Source organism: Drosophila novamexicana, unplaced genomic scaffold, assembly GCF_003285875.2.
Source record: "Drosophila novamexicana strain 15010-1031.04,08,12 unplaced genomic scaffold, DnovRS2.1 tig00000024-arrow-pilon, whole genome shotgun sequence".
Classification (NCBI taxonomy): Eukaryota; Metazoa; Arthropoda; class Insecta; order Diptera; family Drosophilidae; genus Drosophila; species Drosophila novamexicana.
Window position 1 is genome coordinate 859,642 of NW_020824768.1, and position 24,626 is coordinate 884,267.

General features: G+C 39.5%; 1 protein-coding gene across 2 annotated transcripts; it reads left to right on the plus strand.

Annotated features, from left to right (window-relative positions):
• Nucleotides 1-23: 23 nt before the first annotated feature.
• LOC115770986 (sodium-dependent nutrient amino acid transporter 1) lies at nt 24-20,794 on the plus strand. Of its 2 annotated transcripts, XM_030716475.1 has the most exons (6): nt 24-445; nt 6,860-7,477; nt 15,653-15,884; nt 18,076-18,221; nt 18,286-18,422; nt 18,483-20,794. In XM_030716475.1, the coding sequence occupies exons 2-6, from the start codon at nt 6,869-6,871 to the stop codon at nt 20,257-20,259; spliced, it is 2,901 nt and encodes a 966-aa protein (XP_030572335.1). In that variant the 5' UTR covers nt 24-445; nt 6,860-6,868; the 3' UTR covers nt 20,260-20,794. The 2 variants fall into 2 exon arrangements, with proteins under 2 accessions (XP_030572335.1, XP_030572337.1); XM_030716477.1 differs by lacking the exons at nt 24-445; nt 6,860-7,477 and adding an exon at nt 13,637-13,806.
• The last annotated feature ends 3,832 nt before the right edge of the window (nt 20,795-24,626 follow it).

Sequence of the window (24,626 nt, forward strand, 5' to 3'; positions counted from 1 at the left end):
CGGGAAATAAATAACAAAAAAAAAAGAAGAATTAAAAAAAAAACCAAAATACAATCGAAAACGTTAACGGCTGCGACGTAATTTCCAGGAATTTCGCAATTGAATTGAAATTGATTTTTCGGACATCGAGTGTGTGTAAATGTGTGTGTTAATGTGTGTGTAAATGTGAATGAATGGAACGAGAACCTGTATGTAAATGACGCGACGTCATTTCCCATGCCCCATCTTAAAAGCTGTCCGTCGAATCAGTTTTATGGAGCACCGCGACTCCACTTACCAGTTTGTGCAGTGTTACAGTTAAAAGTTGAAGCAACAGTTACCGAATTAATGAAACCAGAAGTGTAGCAATCTATAAATTTCAAATAACTCACGAATTCAGTAAAAAACAGTTACAAAAATTGAAAATATAATTGATTGGAATATGCAGAAGAGCCTCGCTTAAATGGTAATTTTCATAGAATGATTCTTTTTTGGAAATAATTGAAATCAGTTCAGCATTCTATAAATCAGATATCGTAAAAGACGAATTTGAGTATATCAAGGCCCAAGGCCTTTTAACTATAATCAAATATTCAATTTATTCTAATTTTTGTTTTTAAATAAATTTTGAAATCAGTTTGAAAGACTTTAACTTAGATATTATAAAAGATGATGCGAGAATATTTGCGAATTTGAATATGCCAAGGCCTTTTAACAAAAATGAAATATTCAGTTTCTTTTAAAACCTTCTTAAGAATTATTGAAATCAGTTTTTAATTAGATATCATAAAAGATTATGCGTGATTCGTTGGAAATATTTGTTAAAGAACTCGTAAAATACTAAACTAATAAAAAGAAAAACTAATTTCTGTTTATGATAATTATGTTACTTCTTTTTTAAATATCATAATTACAATATTTGTATTTCTGCAGATTTATTATTTCCCAATTTAGAGAATCTGAAAGAATTTATTTAAATATTATAAAGAACAGATGATTCTATAATATAATAAATGTTTATTATTTAAAAAAAATACTATCATAATCAGTGAAATATCGTTTCTGAATAATTATTTCCGAATTTGAATAATCCAAATTTATTGATTGAAATCATAATTGAAATGTATATATAAAAAGAATAAGGAATTATTAAAACCTGAGTTGAAGAACTCTCTAAATTTTATCACAATGCCTGATGATTGAATATTTCTCATAAATTTAAAATTTTGTTTCTAATAATTGAATTACAATGATGAGTTACTCATGCTATCTGAAGGTTTGCAAACTGTAAATAAGAAATCGCCTAGTGGGAATATTCCTAATATTTTAATAATACTTACTAACATAGGATTACGCGAAAAAAAAACGATTAATTTGAACAGCAATTAAGCCGAGATGTTGTATAATATGTAAAAAGCTGAAGATTCTCAAATATCTCGCGCTTTATTTATGATCGGCTTAGCGCGAGTTGTTGCCTTAGTCAGTTTTCTATAAATAATTGCGCTTACTACGCCTTTTTTTGGCCTCGCGTTTACTGTTTTCCTACCTCGCACACGATTCTATTGACTTTGAATATTTGTTAGCTCAATTTGCTGTCGGTTTTCGAATGTGGCATGGGGTCAGTTTGGTTTTTTGTTGTAGCTAATGACTCCGATAATTGCCATTGTGTGAATGCTTTTTGTTTAATGGACAGCAAAGTCAAAGGCGCTGCACGTTTAGCTCTGACGTCGAGCCGGGTTTTGCGAGATTTATGCATTGTTTGCATAGATTATGATTGCCAGGTGTGTATGGATAGAGATGGATAGAGAGGCCCGCTGGGCCTCTGCCTGTTGTCTCTGGTCTGCAATTAAAGCGCAACAAGGGCGCCACGCAATAAATATTTATGCAAATCATGGCACAGGCACTTTAACTAGACAAGCTTTAGCTAGGTGCAAAAATGATGATTTCAAGCATAATTATTGAATTGCCAAGTGCTATAAAATGCTTTAACCTAATATGCACTTGACCCACTGACAGAGTGACAAAAGGCAACGCCGAGATGTACAACATATTTATGTTCTCTTTAACGCTTGAATGGCGCACTTGATGAACGCAATTTGTGGCCAGCTTAATAATATTTTGCATAAACTTAAATCTGGCACAATAAAAGCCGGTTGAAGATGTTTTTCGTGCTGTAAACTCTTCGCAATCTGCCTTGATCTTTATTATGGCCAATTTACATGGGCTTTAAATGTGCGACGTGTTGCGATATTATCTAAAGATCACAACTTCATCTTGTGCTCCACTAAAATTTTGTGGAGCACTTGCCCCAAAATGATGCCATTGCCACAATTTGACAGTTTGTTGCTAAATGTAAAGCGTAAAGATTTCATTTGTAAATTAATGAAATGAAATGAAATCAATGAAGCGTCGGTTTTCATTGTTGGTTGTGGGGCGTGTCGCCTACAGATTTGCACCGCTGGCCTCATGGCAACGTTTAATTATATTCGATTGAACAATCAATAAAAAGCAATCAACGCCAGGCAAACACACCACACACACACACGCATGCACATACATTCAGATACTTTTACCCGTATCTTGTAGTTTGTATCTTGTAGCTTGTATCTTGTTAACAAGTGCACAGGCGGCATCGTTAGTCTGGAGACTAACCATTTTACATAATCTATCTGCATGCGAAACTGTGTCAAGTCGACTGCGAAATGACGAGTAAACTGCATCTGCGACTGTTGTATCTGTATCTGTAGCTGTTGCTGTATCTGTATCTATTGGATTGACAGGTGCCAGTCCACGCATCGTCATGCTCATATTATGCACTATTTTGCTGAACTTGTTTCTATTTTATTGTTTTTACTTTCGTTCATGGCGCAGCTTGGCAGCAACATCAACAATAAACAACGACTAGAAACAAACAAACAATCTGCCTCTAGTTTTACTTTCCTTTCTTGCCAAGCGACGCGACTTTCAATTATTAAATACAGATACTAAGCTGCACAGCTGCACAGATACAGATACATTTACTCAGATACTCAGCGAACGCCCGCTGACTTTGGCATGGATTTAGCTGCATTAGAAATTGCCTTTCAGAAGCTTTTCCCAATTACTTCTAACAAATATTAAAGCTCTTGCTGCAATCTGTTGCGCTTGTAGCTTAGCGAATGTATTTTGAAATTAGACACACAATCCAGGCATTAATTACACAAGAATTATATATATATGTAGAATATAAGTATATGTTTCTGGCTTGATATGGGAATAATATTTTGTGCGAACTTTAATTGTGACATTTGTTAATAGGCTCAGGCACTCACCCGAGCCCCTTAATGTGGCTTTAATGTGGACTTTCGCCCCATCAAAAGGTCAAGCTGAACTAATGTAGCTACTTCCCGGATCTGAGCAGGCAGATAGCTGCTGCCAGAGTTCATATGATTAAATGTCTAATTCCACGGAAATACAGATCTTTCGGATAGTTTATAGTTTATATCGTAACCTTTAGCAACTATAGTATATAGCTGCTATAGCATTAATCGGTCGATAGTTAAACTCTTGAATAAAAAGTTTATTTTTCTTCAAGATATCTTTTACAATATTTACCCCATTGTCCTCTCATGTGAGTCATATCTTGTCAATATCGGATTACTATATCATATAGCTTTCTACGCAGAATTGATCAGGAAATGAGTTTTTGTCTGGAAAAACTCATCAAACTCTGTAATTACAAGCTCAACAAGTGCCCTCACACACTGCACAACCTAAGGGCATATGTCTGAAAGGGTATTTAATAGCCGTTCGTTCTTGTTTTCTATTGTACTGTGTTGATCGTATAGCTTTCTCAGTTAATATAGTTTCTGGACTTTTCACTTTAACAAGTTCTTAAAGATGTTTCTTGTTAATTGTAATTTGTATTGTTTTCCCCTTCCCAACTTTACTCAATATGCAGCAACTGTAATTAAAGCGCACATTTTTTGCATATTTCTCCAACACAATTTTAATCTAGTCGTAACGCTGTTGAATCCGGCGATTTTTTATGGATACGGCTGCTATTTCCTAGAACTAATTGAGAGTTCAGTAAAAAGTTTGGCTCGTTTTATGACCGAAAAAAATATCAAAAAAAAAGGGGCTTTTATTTTGCCGGCAAGCTCAAGTGCAGCCTGTGCCCAAATGGCATGTTAATACTCAACTTGGCAAAGGCAACAGACTTCGAGCCCAGTGTGGGTCCGAGTCCGAGTTTGAGCTGAAGTTCGAGTTTGTTGTGGTTACGCGCCGCTGGCTACGCCGTCTGTTGGCGATGGCTGCTGCTGGTGGTGCTGGCATGTCAGAACCTTTATCATGCCCGGCTGTCGAGTAATAATGCATCCACATTGTTGTACTTAGTTTTTCTTGTTGTTATTTTTGCTGTTTTTGTTTTTGTCGCCGTTCAGTTTGAGTGCACAAAGAAAAGCAACAGAAAGGCTGTCAAGAGTTCGGCTCGTAATGATCTACGCGCAGTTTCTGGCAGCATTTTACCTGTTAATAACCTGTAACCTGATGCAGTAGTCGCCATTCGAGGGCGGCCTGTACTGGGTGTGTGTGTGTGTGTGTGTGTGTGTCGCCTTACTAATGCCATCTTCCAAGTGCCACGGCTTCGGTTCCGTTCCAGACACTAATTTACAACGCCCCGGCTTCCAACGGTCGAGCGAATTTTGGCCCTGCAACATAAGTATACAGTATATAGGCATATCTGGTTTCTGTTTCTGTATCTCTGTCTGTATCTGTATCTGCAGCTCTGTATCGCTTGCAAATCTTCAGTGTGGCCGGCGCCACGTTTCTTTTGCAAAATTTTCAATAATAAACAGCCGTAACCGACGTCCACTTTGGTGCCTTAATTTGCGCTAAGAGCGCCGACGTCAGCTCATAAACATTTTATACAAATGATGTGAAGTTTTTTTTTTCGCTTTTTTGAACGGGCGGTTGCAGTCTTTAAATTTGTATGTAAAATGCTTTCAAGATTGAGATACGTATCCAAAGAGGGTGTTGCCTGCTGTTGGCCTGTTTCGTGGCCAGCGAAGCCAACGAACTCGTGACCGTTGTTGTTGTTGTTGTTGTTGTTGTTGTTGCTGTTGTTATGGTTATAAACATTTTGTGCCCAGCTCATTGATTTGTGCAAGCGTGCATAATTATTTTGTAAATTGTGCATTTCCAAGTGATTGTGATAAGAGCTGTTATTTTTAGTATGTGTGCTTGTTTCCAGCTAACATGCCAAGATAAAATGTGTGCCATCGTGACGATAAGATGCTCCTCATTTGTTTGTTTCTCAAGAGTAACAATAAAGGCAAAACAAACATATGAACACATTCATTAATATAATGACACAACTCTTCGTTGTAACCTTTCCGCTGGGCGATAGGCAAACATTTGAGTCACTCAACAATAAAATTGTTTCCATGCAAAATAAATTCAATGACGCTCTTGATTTAATTAATACTATTTATAAGCTGATTAAAACAGGGGCATAAATTGTGTTGATTCAAGTTGGGAGCAGTTCAATGTAATACGCCGCGAATTACAGCTAAAAATATAAACAAAAGCGCATTAAAGATTGTAGCACGACAGAAAGTAGCTTTGAAAGCGGATTAAAGCTTTAAAGTAGATGAAGTAGTTCAAATTGGTGAAAAGCTTAGCTAAATTTTGATTAAATCCAGGAAATCTCATTTTAATATTGATAAAAGCCCTAAAAGCTTGCTTTAAGACAGAGAACTCTGTTAAAAGAATATAGAAGATTGTAATAGGGAATAATAAGGCATTCGAGGCAGATGAAAGCTTGTATTAATTCTTACGAAAACTTTCGAAGCACATAAAAGCTTCACTTGGATTATTTTTAATTCAATTTGTAGCTCAAATTACCAAAACTTCACCTTACGATATAACACTATTAGGGAATAGATACGTAAGCATTCCATGCGCTTGAGAGCTAGTATTAGGTCATATAAAACCTTCCGAAGCACATAAAAGCATTAGTTGGAAGCATTCTTAACGTAAAGCTCGATCATCTACAGGATAACTTAATGATTTAATATTATTTTGTTGCTTTCGATACGATGATATACGTGTGTTCTATAGGATTCTCTACTTCATTGCAAATTCTAGTTTATTAATGCAACTAGCCAAGTTCCCAAAAGCTTAATTTGTTCTAAATTGAGTCTATCTACACTTTCAAGTATTTAATACAAATATTCGTATAAGTAACTCGAGCCATGTTCTTTGTTTTCATCGTGTATTGGAACAGTTGCTTTAACGACTTTGTTTGCGCGTTTTATTTACGTATTTTGTATACTTTCTGTATGTGTCGTTGTTTTCACTGCCAGCGAGAGATAAAAACACAACAGTCACAGCTGAATTCAGTCCAGTGAAATTCGCGGACAGAAGTTATGGCCACATATTATTGTATTATTGTATTGTATAATAAAGAAAAACATAAAAATTAAACAGAACTCAATGAAAGTCGGCCATAGAGTGTCATAATAACACACATAATATGGCGAATTTATTCATTATTGTACTGACTCCAGAATTGTGCCTTTCACTTTCGCATATCTCGTCGTGATTTGCAATGCAAGAGCGGATTTTACTTTCGATAGATGACTTTGTCTAAGATTTGGTTTATTGTGCTGCGAACCAACTGACTTTGAATTCGTTTCGCATGCAAATCGCTGGCCAATATAAGAAAACAAAATAAAAATCCACACAAAACCCTCGCATGTGAATCATTTCGTTTGAAAAATGTTCAAGCGGGCATTTCGTGTGAATTGTGGCCGGTTAGGTTTTTGAACTCATTAATAAGCTGCCACAAATCTCCCAACTCATCTTCCTCTCTCTCTCTTATTTCCATTCTCTTGTCCAGATCTGATCGATGAGCAGCAACTATAAGACCCGCAGCAGCGAGGAGGCCCTCGCCGAGCAGCTGAGCCTGCCTAGAAGCGTCAAGCCCACGCCCATCTACAAAGAGATATCCGGCGGCATGGCGACACTGCCACGCCCCGATACCGAGCAGCGACTGCGCAGCGATACGACCAACAACACCCGCACCTGTGTCTACATTGGCGGCGCGGGCAACGGCGGCATCGTCAGCAGCGCGGCTACCCTGGATCGCCGCCAGCCGCAGCGCATGTCCTGGCTGAATATGCGTCGCGCCAAGGCGGATGCCGAGCTGCCGGCCGTCACACCCTCGCCACAGACAACGCGCAGCTGCATCTCGACGGTGTCCAGTGTGGTGGACAGCGGCGGCGGACGCACCACAGCCACCTCGGGCCGCATCAGCTCCAGCGGCATCATCACGCTCAGTGGCAGCAACAACACGCTGACAGACATACAGGGCTATCATGAGCACGATCTGCACGATGGCGTCTCCAAGAACTATTCCTCCGTCTCGGCAACGACTTCGGCTCATTCCGCGCACAACATTACGACGGCCAGCAATGCGAAGCTTCTGCCCGCACCCGAGGATGAGTCAAATCAACAGGTAAGGCAACTGGCGGGAGAAAAGGGTTTAGTTTGGGGGTTTACGCGGTTCTCAAAGATAAACAATTGCTCATGGGGCTTTTATCTGAAACGTATAAAGTCAAGGAATCATATATATATCTCATATATACATCTCTTATCACAATCGAAAAGAATATGTCCGATTTGTGCTTATTATTGCCTTTTTCCCAGCGCATATTAAAATACTTTTGCCAGATATCTTTTTCGCTTTATCAGTCTTTCTAATCTGGACACGAAAGATTTTGTAGAATTTTCTATATTAAGTGTGCGCTTATCAGTTGTTATGGCTTTTAGCCACACATGAATGAAATCAATTGCTCACGCTGCAACATTCTTGGCCCGTTGAATAATGCGCAAAAACTATGGCATGTACGTGACCCAAGCAGCCGAGAATGTTCTCAGATGCATTGATCGATTCGAGAGGCGCCTAAAATCGTCTAAGATCGTTGCAATCATAGCTGAGCTCGGCTACGTGTGATATGAAATGCGGCTTATCTAAGCGCAAAGCTTCCGTGGCTGTAGACTTGTTGCGAGCACTGTGCGTGTGACATTTGTTCATGCCTTAATTTTCGCACTTTTTATTTGTTTTGTTCATTATCATATTAAGTGTTTGCCCGATGCCGATTGCAGTCGATGATCAGCTAAAAACGAAAATAATAAGAAACTTGTTCCCCTTTGAATTGACAGCAGAAATATAGGACAACTTTTTGTTGTTATCTGAAATAGATTTCCGACTCGTTTGTCAAAAATCCGGCTGACTCTTTGTTTTTCCGCCACTCAAAGCTGTCTGGCTTAATGCGCCTGCTTTATAGGGTTGTCCGTACAACCTCGTAAAACGAGTTTCGGCATTAGTTAGTACACCGTTTGAATTTTATTTGGGTTAGTGAGGCATGGGCTGGGCTCTGCCGAAAGCTGACCATCATTCATTCATTTGCTTGTCTGCGGCCCTCCGAAGCGTCCAATTGCTTTTTTATTTTTGAGCGTCTAGCGGCATTTTATAATTTGCGCTAATTGCATTTGGTATTCATGTTCTTGAAATGAGTGCAAAGTGCATGTGGAAAATATGCCAAAGAACTGCTAATTGGTTTTAATTAGGTTTTCTCTATTTACTTGAGTGTCCTTAATTTTCAATTCGTTACGGCTAATTAGGCTGTTATTGTTATTCTACTTCATACTACAAAGATATTATGTTAGCTATCAGTAAATATTTAACTATTGTCATGCAATATTTGCGAATGTTTTAGATTGAAGATGTTTGCAATACAAATGGAAACTCTCTATTAACACGGCTGATTAGATTTTCAAACGATTTGTTGTGTGAAAGGCATATTTTTTTAAATAAATGATTTTAATTATGATTGTATTATAGTGTACTCCATATTTTATAGTTTCTTTATAACAACTTTAGAAGATTTTTCGATAATATAAATATTGTGTAAATTTTGATAGGTATAAGCTTCGAACAACTACAATTTATGAACAGAATTTTCACATTCTACTAAATCGATCGCTTCAATTATAAAAAAAACTGCTTATATTTTGTAAATCAGCCTATTTGCATATTTAAACCCATCTGCAAAACCCACTTTGCTCTTTTTTGACGTACAAATAAGTATTATTAACTTAATTCCATGTGCACACATTCATAATAATAACAGGTACTTATTAGCTACACAATTCGAGTTTGAAAATCTGCATATTAAAAGTCGCCGCCGCCCAAAAGTATGCTGCATATTTTGCGCCCGTGTCGCGACAATTCGTTAAATCGTTGCATAAGCTCAGGGCGGGAAATGCGTTTGTCGCTTAAGTCTTTTGTTTTGCATACATGAATGTTTACATTTGAAATATATTTGAGATATATTTGCACTCAAACAGTATTTTTATTGACTTGCAAAGCATCTAAACAAAAATTTGAACATTCGCAATCATCATTATAAATATTCACATGCGCACATATGAATGTTTTTTGACTCGAGACTCATTTGCAATTGCTTGCCACAGCAGGCAGCCGCCCCATGGAGCTAGGCCAGTTCTGTGTGTGCAGCGGCGGGTGTGCACACACGTACACACCTACACGCAAGCACATTTTTGCACATACACTTGTGTCAGTTACTTCATCTGTTATGCCTTTTCGTTTCCAATTCGCTGATTAACAAGTTCAACAAAACGAAAAATGTGCAGCGCAAAGTTTTATTTTTAGTGCAAATTCGGCGACGTCCATTGCACGTTTTGTGCGTTAAGAGCCACAGCCCCAAATTGGATATATTGGGCGACTTGATAACGGACGAACTGACAGACCGACTGACTGCCTGACTGACTGAATGATTCGGTGCGTTGGCTGATCGATGACGTCATTGGTTTGATTGCATTCAAGCAATGATACAAATAATCAAACCGGCTTCACTCGCGTCTTGTTGTGGGAAGCATTATGATAATTGGCGGTTATTAGAATTGCATGGACGAGCAAGACTTTTGAAAGCAGTCGGCGCAGTGAAAGTGGCCAAGATGTGTGCGTGTGTGTGCGGCCAGTGGCCAGTAGAATTTTGATATGTTGTGTGCACGCGCTTCAAAGAATCCAAGCAACGTCCAACCGACGACAATTGGGCAATTGGAAGGCGCAACGCAACACTGCGCTACCGGGTTGGGTGTAACGGAGCACTTGGCTAGTTAGCGATATGGCAGCTATATGGCTTCATGACTCCGGTTCCTTTCACTTGCCACTTTGATTAGACGAGACGCAACCAAAAATCGTAAAACAATAGCCCATGTCATACAGAAGGCGGGCAGACTGTCAGACAGAGAGAGGCAGACAGACCGCAATGCTCCAGTGCCCAACAGATGCATCCCCATAAACTGCACACTGTACACTCTTACACTTTACTACATTATCAAGAGTGTGTGCAACACAAAAGGGATTGTCCGAGTGTACAATGTTCGTACGTCTCTTATTCAATCTGTTGACAAAAGATTTTCAGGCAGCTTTTGTGTGTGGCCGGCCAGCCTCAGCTCAGCCTCAGGCTCATTGTGAACGCATTTTCACACTCCAATTTCGTGTCCGAGCTTCAACAATTGACAGACGCATAAAAAATATATATACAATCGTAATTGTAGTGTAGCTGCCGTCTTTAACGAGAGATCTGGCTACAAAACTGATGTCCAACTATAACCATAATGAATGCGGAATTCTATATGAAATGCCATTCGAAATCAATTCGCATTCTATGTAGAAAAGCACAAGACATTAAAGAAAGGCTTCATTTATAGTTCGGCCACTTTCGGCCACTAATTTCCACTCTGCCTGCCTTTGGCGAGCTCGTTTGGCCTCATATATATTATTATTATTATTTTCAAATAAAGCAACATTTTAACGGCCGCTTTGGCCATTTGCAATGCGAGGCACACAAACTCGACCCGGCAAAAGCCACCAAAACCTTATGAAAATAAAGCAATTATGAATGCTAAACGTAAGGCGAAGAGTAAAAATTCTAAATAACACAATATGCGCACACACAACCTGACAGCGTGAGTTATAGAGGCAAATTGTACGCGACGACAAAATACCCTGTAAAGCAAGAGCTTACTTTCATTCTCTTATTACAAGTAAAGCCAGGACACAGTTAAGGCTAAATTTATGAAAAACCACAAAATATTAAGAATATGCAACGAAAAAATAACCAGTTTCGTAAATTGATTAATTAAATGCTTTAATTTGGCAATATAATAAGAAGATAGAGAGTTGAATTTTTACTTTAACTTTTGGCAGACAAATTAAAATAATCAAAGAAAATGATGGAAAAAAATGCAGATTAGTAATTAATATTGCCCCAGAATTTGGATATATATATATTTGCCCAGATATAGGTTCTTGAAATCTCGAAAGATTAAAAGTTAAATATAGAAATATTCGATATATATTTCAGTTTTGATCAAGTTCGCAAAGCTTATGAATAATCATAAATAAACCCCAATGGTGTATACCCTTGTTGTATTTTGAAAAGGGTATACAGCACGTCAAGTGACGCTCCATTAATGCTTATCAAATACACTTATAAAAAATTCGGGAAAGTCACGCTCTCAGCGTTGTTTTCAGCCAATCCATCAAGAGCCGACATATCCGTTGCACAGCCACATTTATGGCCCGGCACCTCGATCGGCCAATGGATGGCCAATAAATGAACGATTTGTATTTGAATTTCCGTGCTCAGCTTGTGGTTGACTAATGCCAAATGTCCAGCACATTATTGCTTATGATTGTTGCTGCTCGAGTTGAGAACGTGTGTGCGTCAGAAATAATATTTTTATTTTCAATTAACGCGCACAGATCGGAGCCTTAGCCTGAAATCGTTTTCTGTTTATTGTGGCGCACAGTGAGCGCTGTTAATAATGCGTACCCGGACAACAGCAAGTCTTGGGTTCAGCGTCGGGGTTCGCGCTGTTGCGCCAGTTTCGCTCGCATGCTTATATAATAATTATAAAAGAATTATGAAATTATGCTGCTGCTCAGAACGTGTTAAAATGAAATTTAATTTAACTGTGAGAAGCGCAAAGGCAGAGCCCAAAACCAGGCAGGCGTAGATCGAGACCAAGTCTAATGGACGGGTTTTCTCTATGCCTTAGCCCACTTCCCCCCGCTGCCGCTGCCGCATTGCCCCGCCAGGCCACACAAGTTAATTATGCTCACGACATGGGAACATCACATTGTTCCCGGCCAAAAGTCTAGATTTCTAAGCGTCTTTTCAGAACTTTCAATTAGTGCTCAGTCGCGCAGCTCGTGGGCGAAACATACACACACAGTAAATCAGATAGCTGAAGTTTTTAAATATACATAAAATGTGTTTAACAAGATGCGGTAAAAAGTGTATCTCAAACTCTGTCGACAGGCACACACTCACAGAATTGTTGAGGCGTGCTGTATGCCCAAACGAAGCGCGCTCGGTTCGGCTCGGCTCCGGTACACTAACTTTGCGCAGCGACTGTGGCTTGTAGAAAGCCACGCTTTAGAGTCTGTCGGCCGGCTCGGCCAGCGTCAGTTCTGCATTAATGAGAGAGCAGTTCGGTTCATGCTCGCTCGCACGCTACCTGTGATCGCCCCCTCCCAGTGTCAGTCGACAAGTCGCGCCCCCCTCCAGTACCCTCAGGCCACCCTCCAAAAGGCAGCGCACAGCTTCAGCTGTAGTGAGTGTTGGTTTTGATTTGAGCTGGAAAAATCACATAAATCGTCGACAATGGAAAAACTCGTTTCTCGTTTTCTCATTCGATTTTTCCCAATCAAAATTCGTATGCGCGCGCCCGCGATTTTTAGTGTTTCGGGAATCGCACATCGGCGCAGTCGCAAGTCGACGCTGCTCCGATCATGAGTGTTGTTCGCAGCGCGTACCCAATGCAATAGCCGAGTGAATACGCTTTCAACAGCGAGTGTGTGTGTGTGTGCGAGTGTGTGTGCGCATGCGAGACAAATTTGCCGATCGATTGCATTTTGCTGCATTACGCATACGCCGCGTGTCGCGCTTGTCTGCAATGCTCATCAAGCCTGCAATCCATATCTAATGACACTCGCTGCCAATTGTCTTCGTTTACGGAACCAGCACGCGTCGGTATCAGTTTTAGTTTTTTTGTTTTTGGCGGGGGGCTGTCGTTGGATATGCGATGCGATGCGATGCGATGACGCGGCCAATTCGCAAAAGACACCAGACACAAGACATTCAATAAGCGGTTCAGGGCTAAGCAATGAAGGTGTTGCCAATTAATATTTAAAGCGGCTGCCTCGCAACGTGATAACTTGTTCCACATACGTATACATATGCGTTTCACTGTGTTTCTTAAAGCCATCACCTTATTTGTTTTCGTAGTGATTTTTGTTATTTTATTTTATTTTTATCTGCTAAATTTAAAATGTTAAAAGTCGACGCAGGGACAAAAACAAAAATGAACGAAACATCGAATTATAAACTTGAAAAGTTACAAAAACCCACACAAATAATTCACATCGAAAAAAAAAAATAAAAGTACTAATTGCATTTAATTGAATTTGTGTGTGCTTTATAAATCAGCGGCTGTTCTGAATCTAAATCCTTGCAGTTTATTAATTGAATGTCTGATTTTTATAGTTCATAAATTTTGTGAAATTGCAATCAAGGCAAATCGAAGTAAATTATATGCAAAATATATCAAATGCAAGAAAATGACAAGTTCTTTTGCACCTATAAACAATATCAAATCTGTCCAAAGATGGAAATACCAACAACTAAATATCTAGCCGATTATCTATATGTTGTCCATGAGGATGTGCCCTTCAGATATTATCGCAAAGTAAGTGTGACAGAGTAAAAACTAAATACAAAAGATACAAAAATGTATCTGTTAATTGTGCACTTTTAAGCTTCAGTTGCGTTTTGAATCTGGATGCATGCATGATATGGCACGTGATGTTTAGTACCTTGTCTGTCTTGTTGAGGGTATTATAGTTTTGTTACGCAATTTGTAACGCTCAAAAAGAGACGTCTCTTAGTCTATAAAGTAGATGTATTGGGGTCGATTTAGCCATGCCCATCCGATTGTCTCTCCATTCTATGTCATTTTGTCTCTTAGCTACTTTATCATTTATTTGTCATAGAAATAATCGAACCGAACCTTTTGTGTAATTCGTCTTGTTTCTTATTCATTTAACTTGATCAAACTTGGCACTTTTACCATGCTCTTGATATATAGGCCAAATCTTAATAACTTCCCAATATTTTATCATATGGTAATATATCATATCATGTATATATATCATATATTATTGATCAAACTAATTAATTCCCAGCTTCTCTATTCTTCCAAAAAAAAAAACTGCAAAACCCTATCAAACCAGTCTTCTACATTACCTTAGAACAAGTCTGTCGCAAACAAAGCTGTGTTATTTTAAAGCCTTTTATTTAAAAGCGTATTTAATCTTTACAAGTTAACCGTTCGCCTATGTGTTAGTTAGTATACGAGTCTGAATCAATATGGCACATGATACTCATCGCTTGTAGATATTTTTTAATAGCTCAGTTTGATCATCGCACCCAGCTGAGGTTGGCGCGTTTTGGTGTTTGGCTTATGTTTACATTTTCACTGTGCGGTTTTCGCTTTATTAACTGCGTTTACTTGGGCGTCCGTCCGTCCGTCTGTCCGTCGATCCGCTCGTCCGGATAACTGAGCGTCGCTCTCTTGAATGAATTTCACTTAAAAGCGTTCCAGCGGCAAAGCGATTTTATTTTATATATAATTTTATTGTTGTCGTAATTTTTTTTTTGCTTAAAGCTGTTAACTTTTTATACTCGTTTATAAAGCGAAAGGGGGTATATTCGTTTGTGTAATGCTCACGAGTTGAGACTTGAAATATGAAATATGTTTCATATTATCAAACTAAACTTAAATTTGCTGAAAAATTTAGCTAAGAAGCTAGAGCCACATAATTTAAGGGGTGGAATATAGATGAACTCCTCCCAGACATATCGCGCACATCTATATCTTCCAAGAATTTAGAGCTAGACTTATCCAAAGACTACTGATTAACAAACTGATCAAAAAAGATTGCCCTTACTTGTGCCGTGGCAAATAGGCATCGGGTTTTCAATCAATTTGACGGTCTTCAAGCTGTTATTGGATTGTGAAGGAGTATTACGTAGTCGTTAACACCCGACTGCAACGTACTTGATTATTTTTTGCCTTTTTTGGTTTTGAAAGTATTGTTGTTGTTTTAGTTGTTACTGTAGTTGTTGGCGGTTTTTGCTCCGCATCTAATGGGCTTATGCGGCACATTTCGCAGGCAGCGGCATTTTGGCCTCTTCCACAGACCCTCGTAATGGGCCACAGTTTCTTTTGCTGCTCATTACGCGCTAGAAAAATATAAGAACCGGGAAGGGTGCGTGCAAAACAAATAAGCATCAAGCAAATTGTTAACTTTGTTAACTGAGAGTATATATAAATAAAGCAGAAAAAAATTATGAAAAATTACACAACTCGAAAGCGGAAGTGCCGGAAATGAGTTTTGTATTGTGGGTGTTGTTGTTTCAGTTTTGAGCATAGTCGGCGGATGCTTGTGACAACACACAATTTTGTTTCCCATATCTTTGACATTTAACTAATGCCCTCGCCTTTCCCCTCTCATCTCTCTCTCTCTTTGCAGACGAAATGCTCGGTGTTTCGCGGCCTTGTGCTGTGCATTTGCCTCAACGTCAGCTACGCGAATGTGGTGCGCTTCCCACGTGAACTGGACCACTATGGCTCTGCCTATCTGGTGCCGTATGTGGTGCTGCTGTTTCTAGTCGGTTTGCCCATGATACTGCTCGAGATATCGGTGGGTCAATTTCTGGGACAGGGGGCGGCGCACACCTGGCGCGCCTCGCCCATATTCAAAGGTAAGCAACAGGTGTGCAACAGTTGGCTGCACAGCAAACAACCCTCACTGGGCGGACGGGCGGAAAAGCTGTGCAGTCCTTGGCCAGGACAAAGCTCGGCACGAAAGCTTGCATCGACTGCACTTTTCGCAATCGTTTATAATTCTCAAGTTGGAATTCGCTCGGTTGTAGTTTAAATAGCGAATGCCAGCCACATCCTGTTGGGGCGGTCGTGCATTCCGCAGCTAACGACGGTTGGACACAGCCCGTTTAAACCCCACACTCTGAAATTGTGTCCCGTTGGGTTCGAGAGCAGAAGTGTTACGATTGAGAAGGAGAGAGGAGAACGCTGCGCAAACTTTCGTCATATACTCTGAAGCAGAAGCAAATACGCAAATACGCAAAATATATGCAAATATGCAAAAATGATGCACAAGAGCGAAACAACTATATACTTATATATATGGATAAAAAAAATATATAAATGCAACAAAAGTCTAAACAAGAAATCACGAATCGCAATGATAAATCAAGACAAAAAATACTATCAGACCAAAAGTATATCAATGCAAACAAAAAAAACTTATAAAACACATAAAAAATACACTAAAAAAAATGAAAGCAAACTAACTTAAATGTGACCTAGTAGATATCATCATCGTGTTATCAGGACAAAATAAAAACTCTGAAAAAAATCTAAAAAAAAAAAATATTAAAAACTGCAAAATGCATTGGTGTGTGTGTCCCGTTCGTGTAATCGCTGACGTGCCGAAAGCCAGCCAAAATCCGAAATCTGGCGCAGCTCTTGGCTGGGAAAAGAGGGCCCCGCGGGGGGGCTAGCTCTGTTGGCCCAAAGCAATTGCTGCTTATCGTAAAAAAAAAACAAACAAACAAAAACAACAAAAATACGCACATCTGATAGAGACCGGTGGGTGAGAGCTACACCCAGAAAGTCCCAACAACCCAAAAAGAAAAAACCAGCAGGCAAGCAGCAGTTGCTATGATTCCCAATCAGCCCGGAGAATGCCTGTGGAATACGACTGACGACTGGCGCGTCCACAAAAAATAACCATAGAGACGTTTAAGGCAAATTCTAAATGAACAAAAAGTATAAACCAAAATGAACAAAAAAATACCATGAAAAACGAAATCAATTGTAATGTGAAACAAACGATATTCAAAAATATGAGCAATATGAGCAACATACTAATAATGGCAAAAAGCAAAAATGAAAAACTGCAAATTACGACACAACACCTTCGAAAAAGACCTCAGTATAATACACATAATGCTGGGTGCTGCAAAGGAATGCCTTAGCTGTATCGCCCCTTTTTTTATTTCACTTTTGCAAATGAATTATTGTGCGATCAACTTTTTAGTTGGGAAATATTTGTGATTGCCATAAACAAATGCCAAGCAATCGGTTATTTTATGTTTGAATTTGAAATTTGGTCAACCAAATAAGTGTTGTAGCTGTTGAAAGTTACGAGACACAGTTACGAACATAACGGTTTGAACCTTAAAGCAGGTTCAAACTTACCTTTAAATATGAACTGAAAATTAAACGAATCTTGTTGTCTACACTGGCCGAGTCGGAACCAGGACCAAGCTATATGCTATATGTTGCGTTTATCTAACCATATTTGGTGTATGTCAATTTTGGGTGGAGTTCAAATGTAGCCCGCATATTGTATATGAAAATATTTAATTAAAATTTTCAATTATTTAGAATTTTAATGAAGACTTATACTTAAGCCAACACCGTTAATAATTTTGAATTTGGGCCCCAATAAAAGCATAAATCTAACCCTATTTCATGGGCGACAATTTTGGATACGTATCAAATCTAGACTTCATTTTGCATATGAAAGTATTTAAGACATGCAATATTTTCAGTACAACAGGCAACTTTTAAATGACAAGACAAGATTTGAAGTAAAACCTGGTTTTATAAATGTGGCCTTACAAACCGAACTTAAAAGAAGGGAACTTGTTCGAGCCGTGAACCGAAATACCGGCCATTATTTTGCAACCTTGGATTTGGGTATGCAAATATTTTTGGCTAGATGGCAACGCGAACATAAGGCATAGAAGTGAAGCCAGGTGTTGGCCGTTATTTTAAAAATTTGATGACATCCGTTGGGCTGATAGATGTTTTTTCTTCTATCTGCAACCAGATTCATTTATTAAATTAAATTTATATTTCGCACAGGGGCCTGCATCATCAGCCGCTTTGCATCGTGGGTGTCGGCCATCTGGATATCATTGCAGGCTGTACTTGCGCTGGCCTATATAGGAATGTTCGCCTCCAATGGCATACCCTTTCGCGAGTGCGTGGGCAACCTAAAGCTGAGCATGGTAAGTTACCGCTTACCCATTTAGGATCTTAAGCAGATGACTTAATTTGCCTTTCAATTTACAGCATGGTTATACGGTGACGGCCAACAGTGGACAGGAGTGCCTACAGCAGACCTTTCTGACGCCCTTCTGGCGCAATCCCCTCTATTTTGGGCTGCTGGCAGCGGGCCTGATCGGTCTCTGGATAGTGGTCATGTTGTGGTACGTATGGGCCTTCGGCTTACCTGATGCATATAATCTAATACTCATTCCCGTTTGCAGTACACACAATGGAAAAATCTTGCGCCGCAGTCTGTTCGTCTATGGGCTGGCGGGCTTATGTCTGCTCTGTGCCTTGACTGGCTGGGAGGTGCGCAACTCGTTCTCCAGGCACTACTTTCCAGAGCTGTGGTCCTTTGACAGCGCCCAGCTGGCCGAGAGCAACATCTGGTTCAATGCCCTCATGCAGGTGTTGTTCTCGGTGAATTGCGGTTTCGGCGCGATGCCAATGCTGACGGGCAAGTTCCTCTACAAGGGCGACGCAGTGCGCACCTCGGTCGTCTATCTGTGCTTCAATCTGCTGATCAATGCCATCGCCGTGACGCTGTTCATGGTGCAGTTCGATTTCTCGTCCAATGGCTTTCCTCTTATGGATGAGCTGAAGCCGCTGACCGCCATCTATGACCGCGTCCTGTACGGCGCCCAGTCGGAGAGTGAGCTGGTGCGTCATCTAATACCCTCACTCATCTATGCTCTGGTCATACTCTCGGCACTTGTGTCCATAACCGTTGCCGTTTATACATCCACTCGGCTGGTGCCCCGCCGGCCCAACTATGTCATTTGCCTGATTGCTTTGGTGGTTGCCGTCATGTCCTTTGCAGCGCCCAAGTTCCTGATAGCCCGTGTCCTGGACTCACGCATTGTGGGCACTCTGGTCATTACGGCGCTGGTCTTCGAGCTGATTGCCATTACGTGGATCTATGGCGCCAAGAACATCTACACAGATTTGGAGTTCTCAATTGGACGCCCCATTTTCCGCGGCTGGATGTGGCTGTGGTGCAGCTGTCCGGCCATACTTACGGGAATTTTGGTCTGGTGGTGTGCCGACGATGATCAGTTTGATCTGCTGGCGGGCTACTTGCCACGCTGGGCACCAATTCTGTTCGCACTGGCGGTGATAATGATCATTGCCTGCATACAGATCTTCCGCCAGGTGGAGTACAATTTCTTTGGCATGATTTGCGAGGCGTCGAAACCAGCCAAGGAATGGGGTCCAGCCGATCCGCTGGCGCGTCACTCCTGGAAGCAATGGCGTTCCGTTTGCCAGGATACTGGACGTCGTGATTTTACGTTGCGGCGCCGCGGCACACGCGACTACACGCACTCCATCAAGAAGGGCCAATATTCAAGTGCGCAAAAGCTTGGAGCCAATGGCCAGACAACACACGCGCCGCAGACGCACTGGAAGTCTTCAACGCCGGGCAATAGCTCGCCCAACTACAGTGGCTCCATGTTTGGCGATTCGGCCATCGAGGAGGACATCAGCGTGGACAAGTTTCCGGGCATCACCCAACAATATGTGCCATTCCAGGCCAGCGATGGCAAGCCGCTGAGATATTCGCAGCGTGTACGCCAAACGGCCCAGCCGCAGACCTTGACTCGCGCGCCGCCAGGGCCGACGACGGTCGAGAAGCATCGCGAGGTGGTGTACATCAGGCGGCTCTCGGACGGCGGCAGCGGCAGCCATTCGACGCGCATTGAGATTTCGCCCTCCAACGAGTCCATTACCTATGGCAACGGCAAGGCCAATGGGAACGGACATGGGCATGGGCATGGGCATGCCAATGCGGCTGCCATGTCCCGGAATCCTTTGGGCCGCTCAACTGGTTGCCTGGCGCCGGCGCCGGTGTCCAATAGCCACCACATAAAGCGCTCTGCCAGTTCCGTGGTGAATGTTAATACGCACAAGCTACCTCCGCCCACGTCCGCGGCGGCTGGCGATCACATTTGTTGGCGCAAGTTCAATATAAATCCCGAGGAGTACTCGACGGAGCTGTGAGCCACGTTGGCCAGGCCCCAGACGGAAACGAAGCATTCACATTCAAAAAGACTTGTTGCATCCAAAATAAATGTATCTGAATCTGTATAGAATTGCAAGCAGATCTATCTTTAAGCTACGAACTACGAACTATGCCCATATGCAAAGTGTATCTTCTAGTTTTGAACTGTACATATAGAGCATTGTACCTAGCGTTTAGTTTATGTCCACATAAGAAAATTTTGATAAACACAATTCTGTTGTCATTCAGCCGCCACAACTAAGAAATGTCATATCCCGAGGATTACGTGTAGTTAAGCTTTATCTTAGAAATATAGTATACAGACACGTCAATTTCTGAATGCATGTGAGTATATTGTAAGTATGTGTTAGTGCATCTGTATGTGTGATTTATGTATTTGTGCGTGTCTGTTCAACATTTGATTATATGTACTATATTTTAGTCTGTCCTAATATATACCGTGTAGTGTAGTATAGTGAACGCATCTGCGTTAATTTGTCAAGTGAACTGCACAACGATTACAAAAACGATTTAATGTAATAAAAGATATAATTAGTAAATTATAAAAGAGCGTGTTTTATTTTATTTTTTTTTTTGCGAAAAATGTGAAACTCGTCTCAAATGAATTTTTGTATAGATCTTTGGCAATAAATTTCGAACACGAAAAGTCACCCACCAAATCTTTGACCACCATTTCCACCATTTAAAAGTGTAAAACAAGCCTCAAATGAATTTGAACAAAGCCCTTTCAGAATCAGGCAGAACAAACAGTTTTATATATAGAGATTTTCCATCGGAGTAGGCTTTGGATTTACTGTCAATGAACATTTGGAATTTTGTATAAAAGCCGCTGCCTAAAGGCTTGGTAATCAGTTTGCTCTGGACTCTAGTCGAGTCCAGAGCTAAACTCCTTTTTTGTTTTTGTGAAAAAATATTGTTTTTGCACCTATTTTTATTTATTGTTTTTTTTGCTGAAAAAGCTTGTGCAAACAATTTTTCCAATCTATTTAATTCTTTTTTGTTTTTGTGGAAGAACTTTGAGTGGTCAACTATTTTTTTTCTTAAATCGGTAATATGTGAACCGTAATACACCATATAGTCTGGTTTTGTTTTTGGCTGCGATTTTATTGTTTTACTATTTTTTATTTTTATTAAATGTATCCAAAGTAGGAAGGGTTTTTCCGGTACTTCCTTGTAAATGCCATTTATTTAATTTATCTATTTTATTTAATTTTATTTATAGTCGAAAAAACGAGTGTCTTTCTGATTTTTCTATATCACTCTGTATTTTGTTAAATGTATCCAAAGTAGGAAGGGTTTTTCCGGTACTTCCTTGTAAAGGCCATTTATTTAATTTATCTATTTCATTTAATTTTATTTATAGTCGAAAAAACGAGTGTCTTTCTGATTTTTCTATATCACTCTGTATTTTGTTAAATGTATCCAAAGTAGGAAGGGTTTTCTGGCACTTCTTTGTAAATGCCATTTATTTAATTTATCTATTTTATTTAATTTTATTTATAGTCGACAAAAACGAGTGTCTTTCTGATTTTTCTATATCACTCTGTATTTTGTTAAATGTATCCAAAGTAGGAAGGGTTTTTCCGGTACTTCCTTGTAAATGCCATTTATTTATTTATCTATTTTATTTAATTTTATTTATAGTCGAAAAAACGAGTGTCTTTCTGATTTTTCTGTATAAAGTTTCGATAGTCTCTAAAATTCACTCTGTATTTTGTTAAATGTATCCAAAGACGAGTTTATTGAAACTTCTTTATATATGCCATTTAATTATTTATCTATTTTATTTAATTTTATTTATGGTCGACAAAAATGAATGTCTTCCTAATTTTTCAATACATAAAATTATGAAAATGCTAAAAGCCTTATTAGAATATAACATTTTCTAATAGCATCACCGACCGATGGCGGTATTTTATTTACCCGGTATCTAGTATGGCTGCTGTTTTAATCACAGCTTCTTTGGGCTTCAAGTCAACCTTGTTTCCTTTGGTAGACGGTTCTGCTGCTGCTGCTGCTGCTAAAGCTCTTGTGCTATTGAACCGACTTCCGAAGGTGACAGGTTAGAAAATTTCATTCGCGTTATAGAAATAATATTTAATTCGTAGTATTTAAGTGGAGTTTGAGAGAAAAATAAAATTGTGCGCATAAAAGTACTTCTCCAGAAAATGCATTGCGTACTTTTATTTTGATTTATAATTTAGTACCTTAACAACACATGGATGGAAAAGGTAATTTAGAGCCGAACCCCATAACGCCGTATGAGGATTTTAAATGTGGATGGTCTTACTGACGCCCAAGCATACTTTTATAATCAGTGCGAAAAGAAGAATATAGAAACTTTACTGCATACTTTAGGGGCTTATCGATTAAAAAGTGGCCTGTATAGAACGGCAATCTGCCCGGCCAGGTTGAAAAGCAAGTGTTTTATCCTGTAGTCTAAAGATCACCAAGGTTTCTGAATAGGCTTTTATACAGTTTTGGGGAGCATTATCTACATTGTAAAAACCTCTAATAGGGAGCCCAGTTATTTGGTTGAATTAAGTCATGGTAATGTTAGGGCTTCGAATATTCCATATTTCTTTAAAATTATAAAATCCTATTCGTAAGATTATTTTACTAATGCTTCAAGAGTTTGGGTATTGACAGAATTCAGGTTTTTGTTTAAAGAGAAACTATGGCTGCCCACGATAAAACTGTAAATCAATAGAACACAATTACGCCCACAATTTTGGTAAACCCAAAGTAGCTTCAGGAGAAGTCGTGATATCTACAAATCTCGTCAATTTGGGCACTGAAACCGTGTTTGCGGTTGCAGTCTGTAATAATAAACATATAAAGAGTCAACCAATAACCTTATGTACATATTACACCCATAATCAAAAAGAATCATTAAACACAATGTCTACAAGCGTATAAAAGATATAATTATAATAATAAATGTGTGCATGATACCTCATTCGGATGCAGCCGAGGGGGAAGCACAGCCATATCGAATGGCCAAACAAGTGACTGATTTATGTCTGAAATATTAGTGAAAATCATTAATGCTTATACTAAAACACGCTAAACGATGCTCAACAGGTACGCTTAGATGGAGAGATACATACGTGCTGGGCCGCATATGAGCACGGTTATGTATCTTTGTATCTCTGAAGTTTGGTTTTCAGAGACCGCAGTGCTTCCTCTGTTTTGCATAACACAAGATTTGTGGCTTCGAGCATATATATATATATACAAATTTCAAGCTGACGTATTTGTTGACTGATGAATTTTATACAAATTTGATACACTCGAGGTGAACTTGATTTTTGTTGTTGCTGTCTTTTTAGTTTGTATTTCTTTTTTTTTTTTTATATTTGTGAAATATGTAGAAGCATCTTTGCAGAAGCGGCTCAACAAGTTTTGTTCGCGGCATTATACGAAATTCAAATTAAAGGTAATAAATAGTTTGGCGCTTTTGGCTACAAACTATGCGCGCTGTGGTCTCAGCCTTTGCCTAAAATCAAATTATATTTTATTTACTTATTTTATATATATCGAATTCATTTTAATGCGCTGGAAAAAAAAAACTGAAATCTTGTCCAACTAACCTTCGGGCAAATGACAGACAGACAGACATATCGGAGACTGGGAGGGGCAGGCATTTTATGTGTTATAGGCAATAGATGTAGGATGAAGCGCTGTGCGGCGAATTGGCATGCCAAAGGATTCGCCGTGAAATTTATTATAGCATACTTTTTGCAGTCTTTGAACTGGAACCAAGTCGTAAGTCGTGGACCACACAAATGGCGCTAAAACGCATCTAATTAGCCGAAAGATTGCCTGCAAAATAATATCCAGCTGGCAATGTTTGTTGCCAATGACGTCGAGTGTGAACCCAAAATCCAGCATTAATTGAATTCCAACCGCAGACGGCAATAAATTCGTATTTAATATGTAAGCACTGAACTTGAAAATTTGCATGTGAAACTTGTAAGATTTTGGGCGTAGAATTTCAGTCTACAACAAATACTAAGGCAACATGTGTATATATATCTAGGGCTACTTATATGTAGATATATGCATATATTCAGCTTTATATACATATATATGTGTGCCTATATACAGAGATATATAGCGAACCAGTTCGTGCTGAGATTAACCCGTTCTGCGCGTCGTTTATTTTAAATTAATTTTGGTTATTGGATTTTCGGTTTTTATTTGTCGCACAAATTTGGCCAAAAGACGCGTAGAATGTGTTAGGCAGCATCTTAAAGCGATTAGCTATTACACACAAGATCACAAATATATATAATATACGGATATATATGCATTTGTGTTTATTATGTTAAGATACATTTTC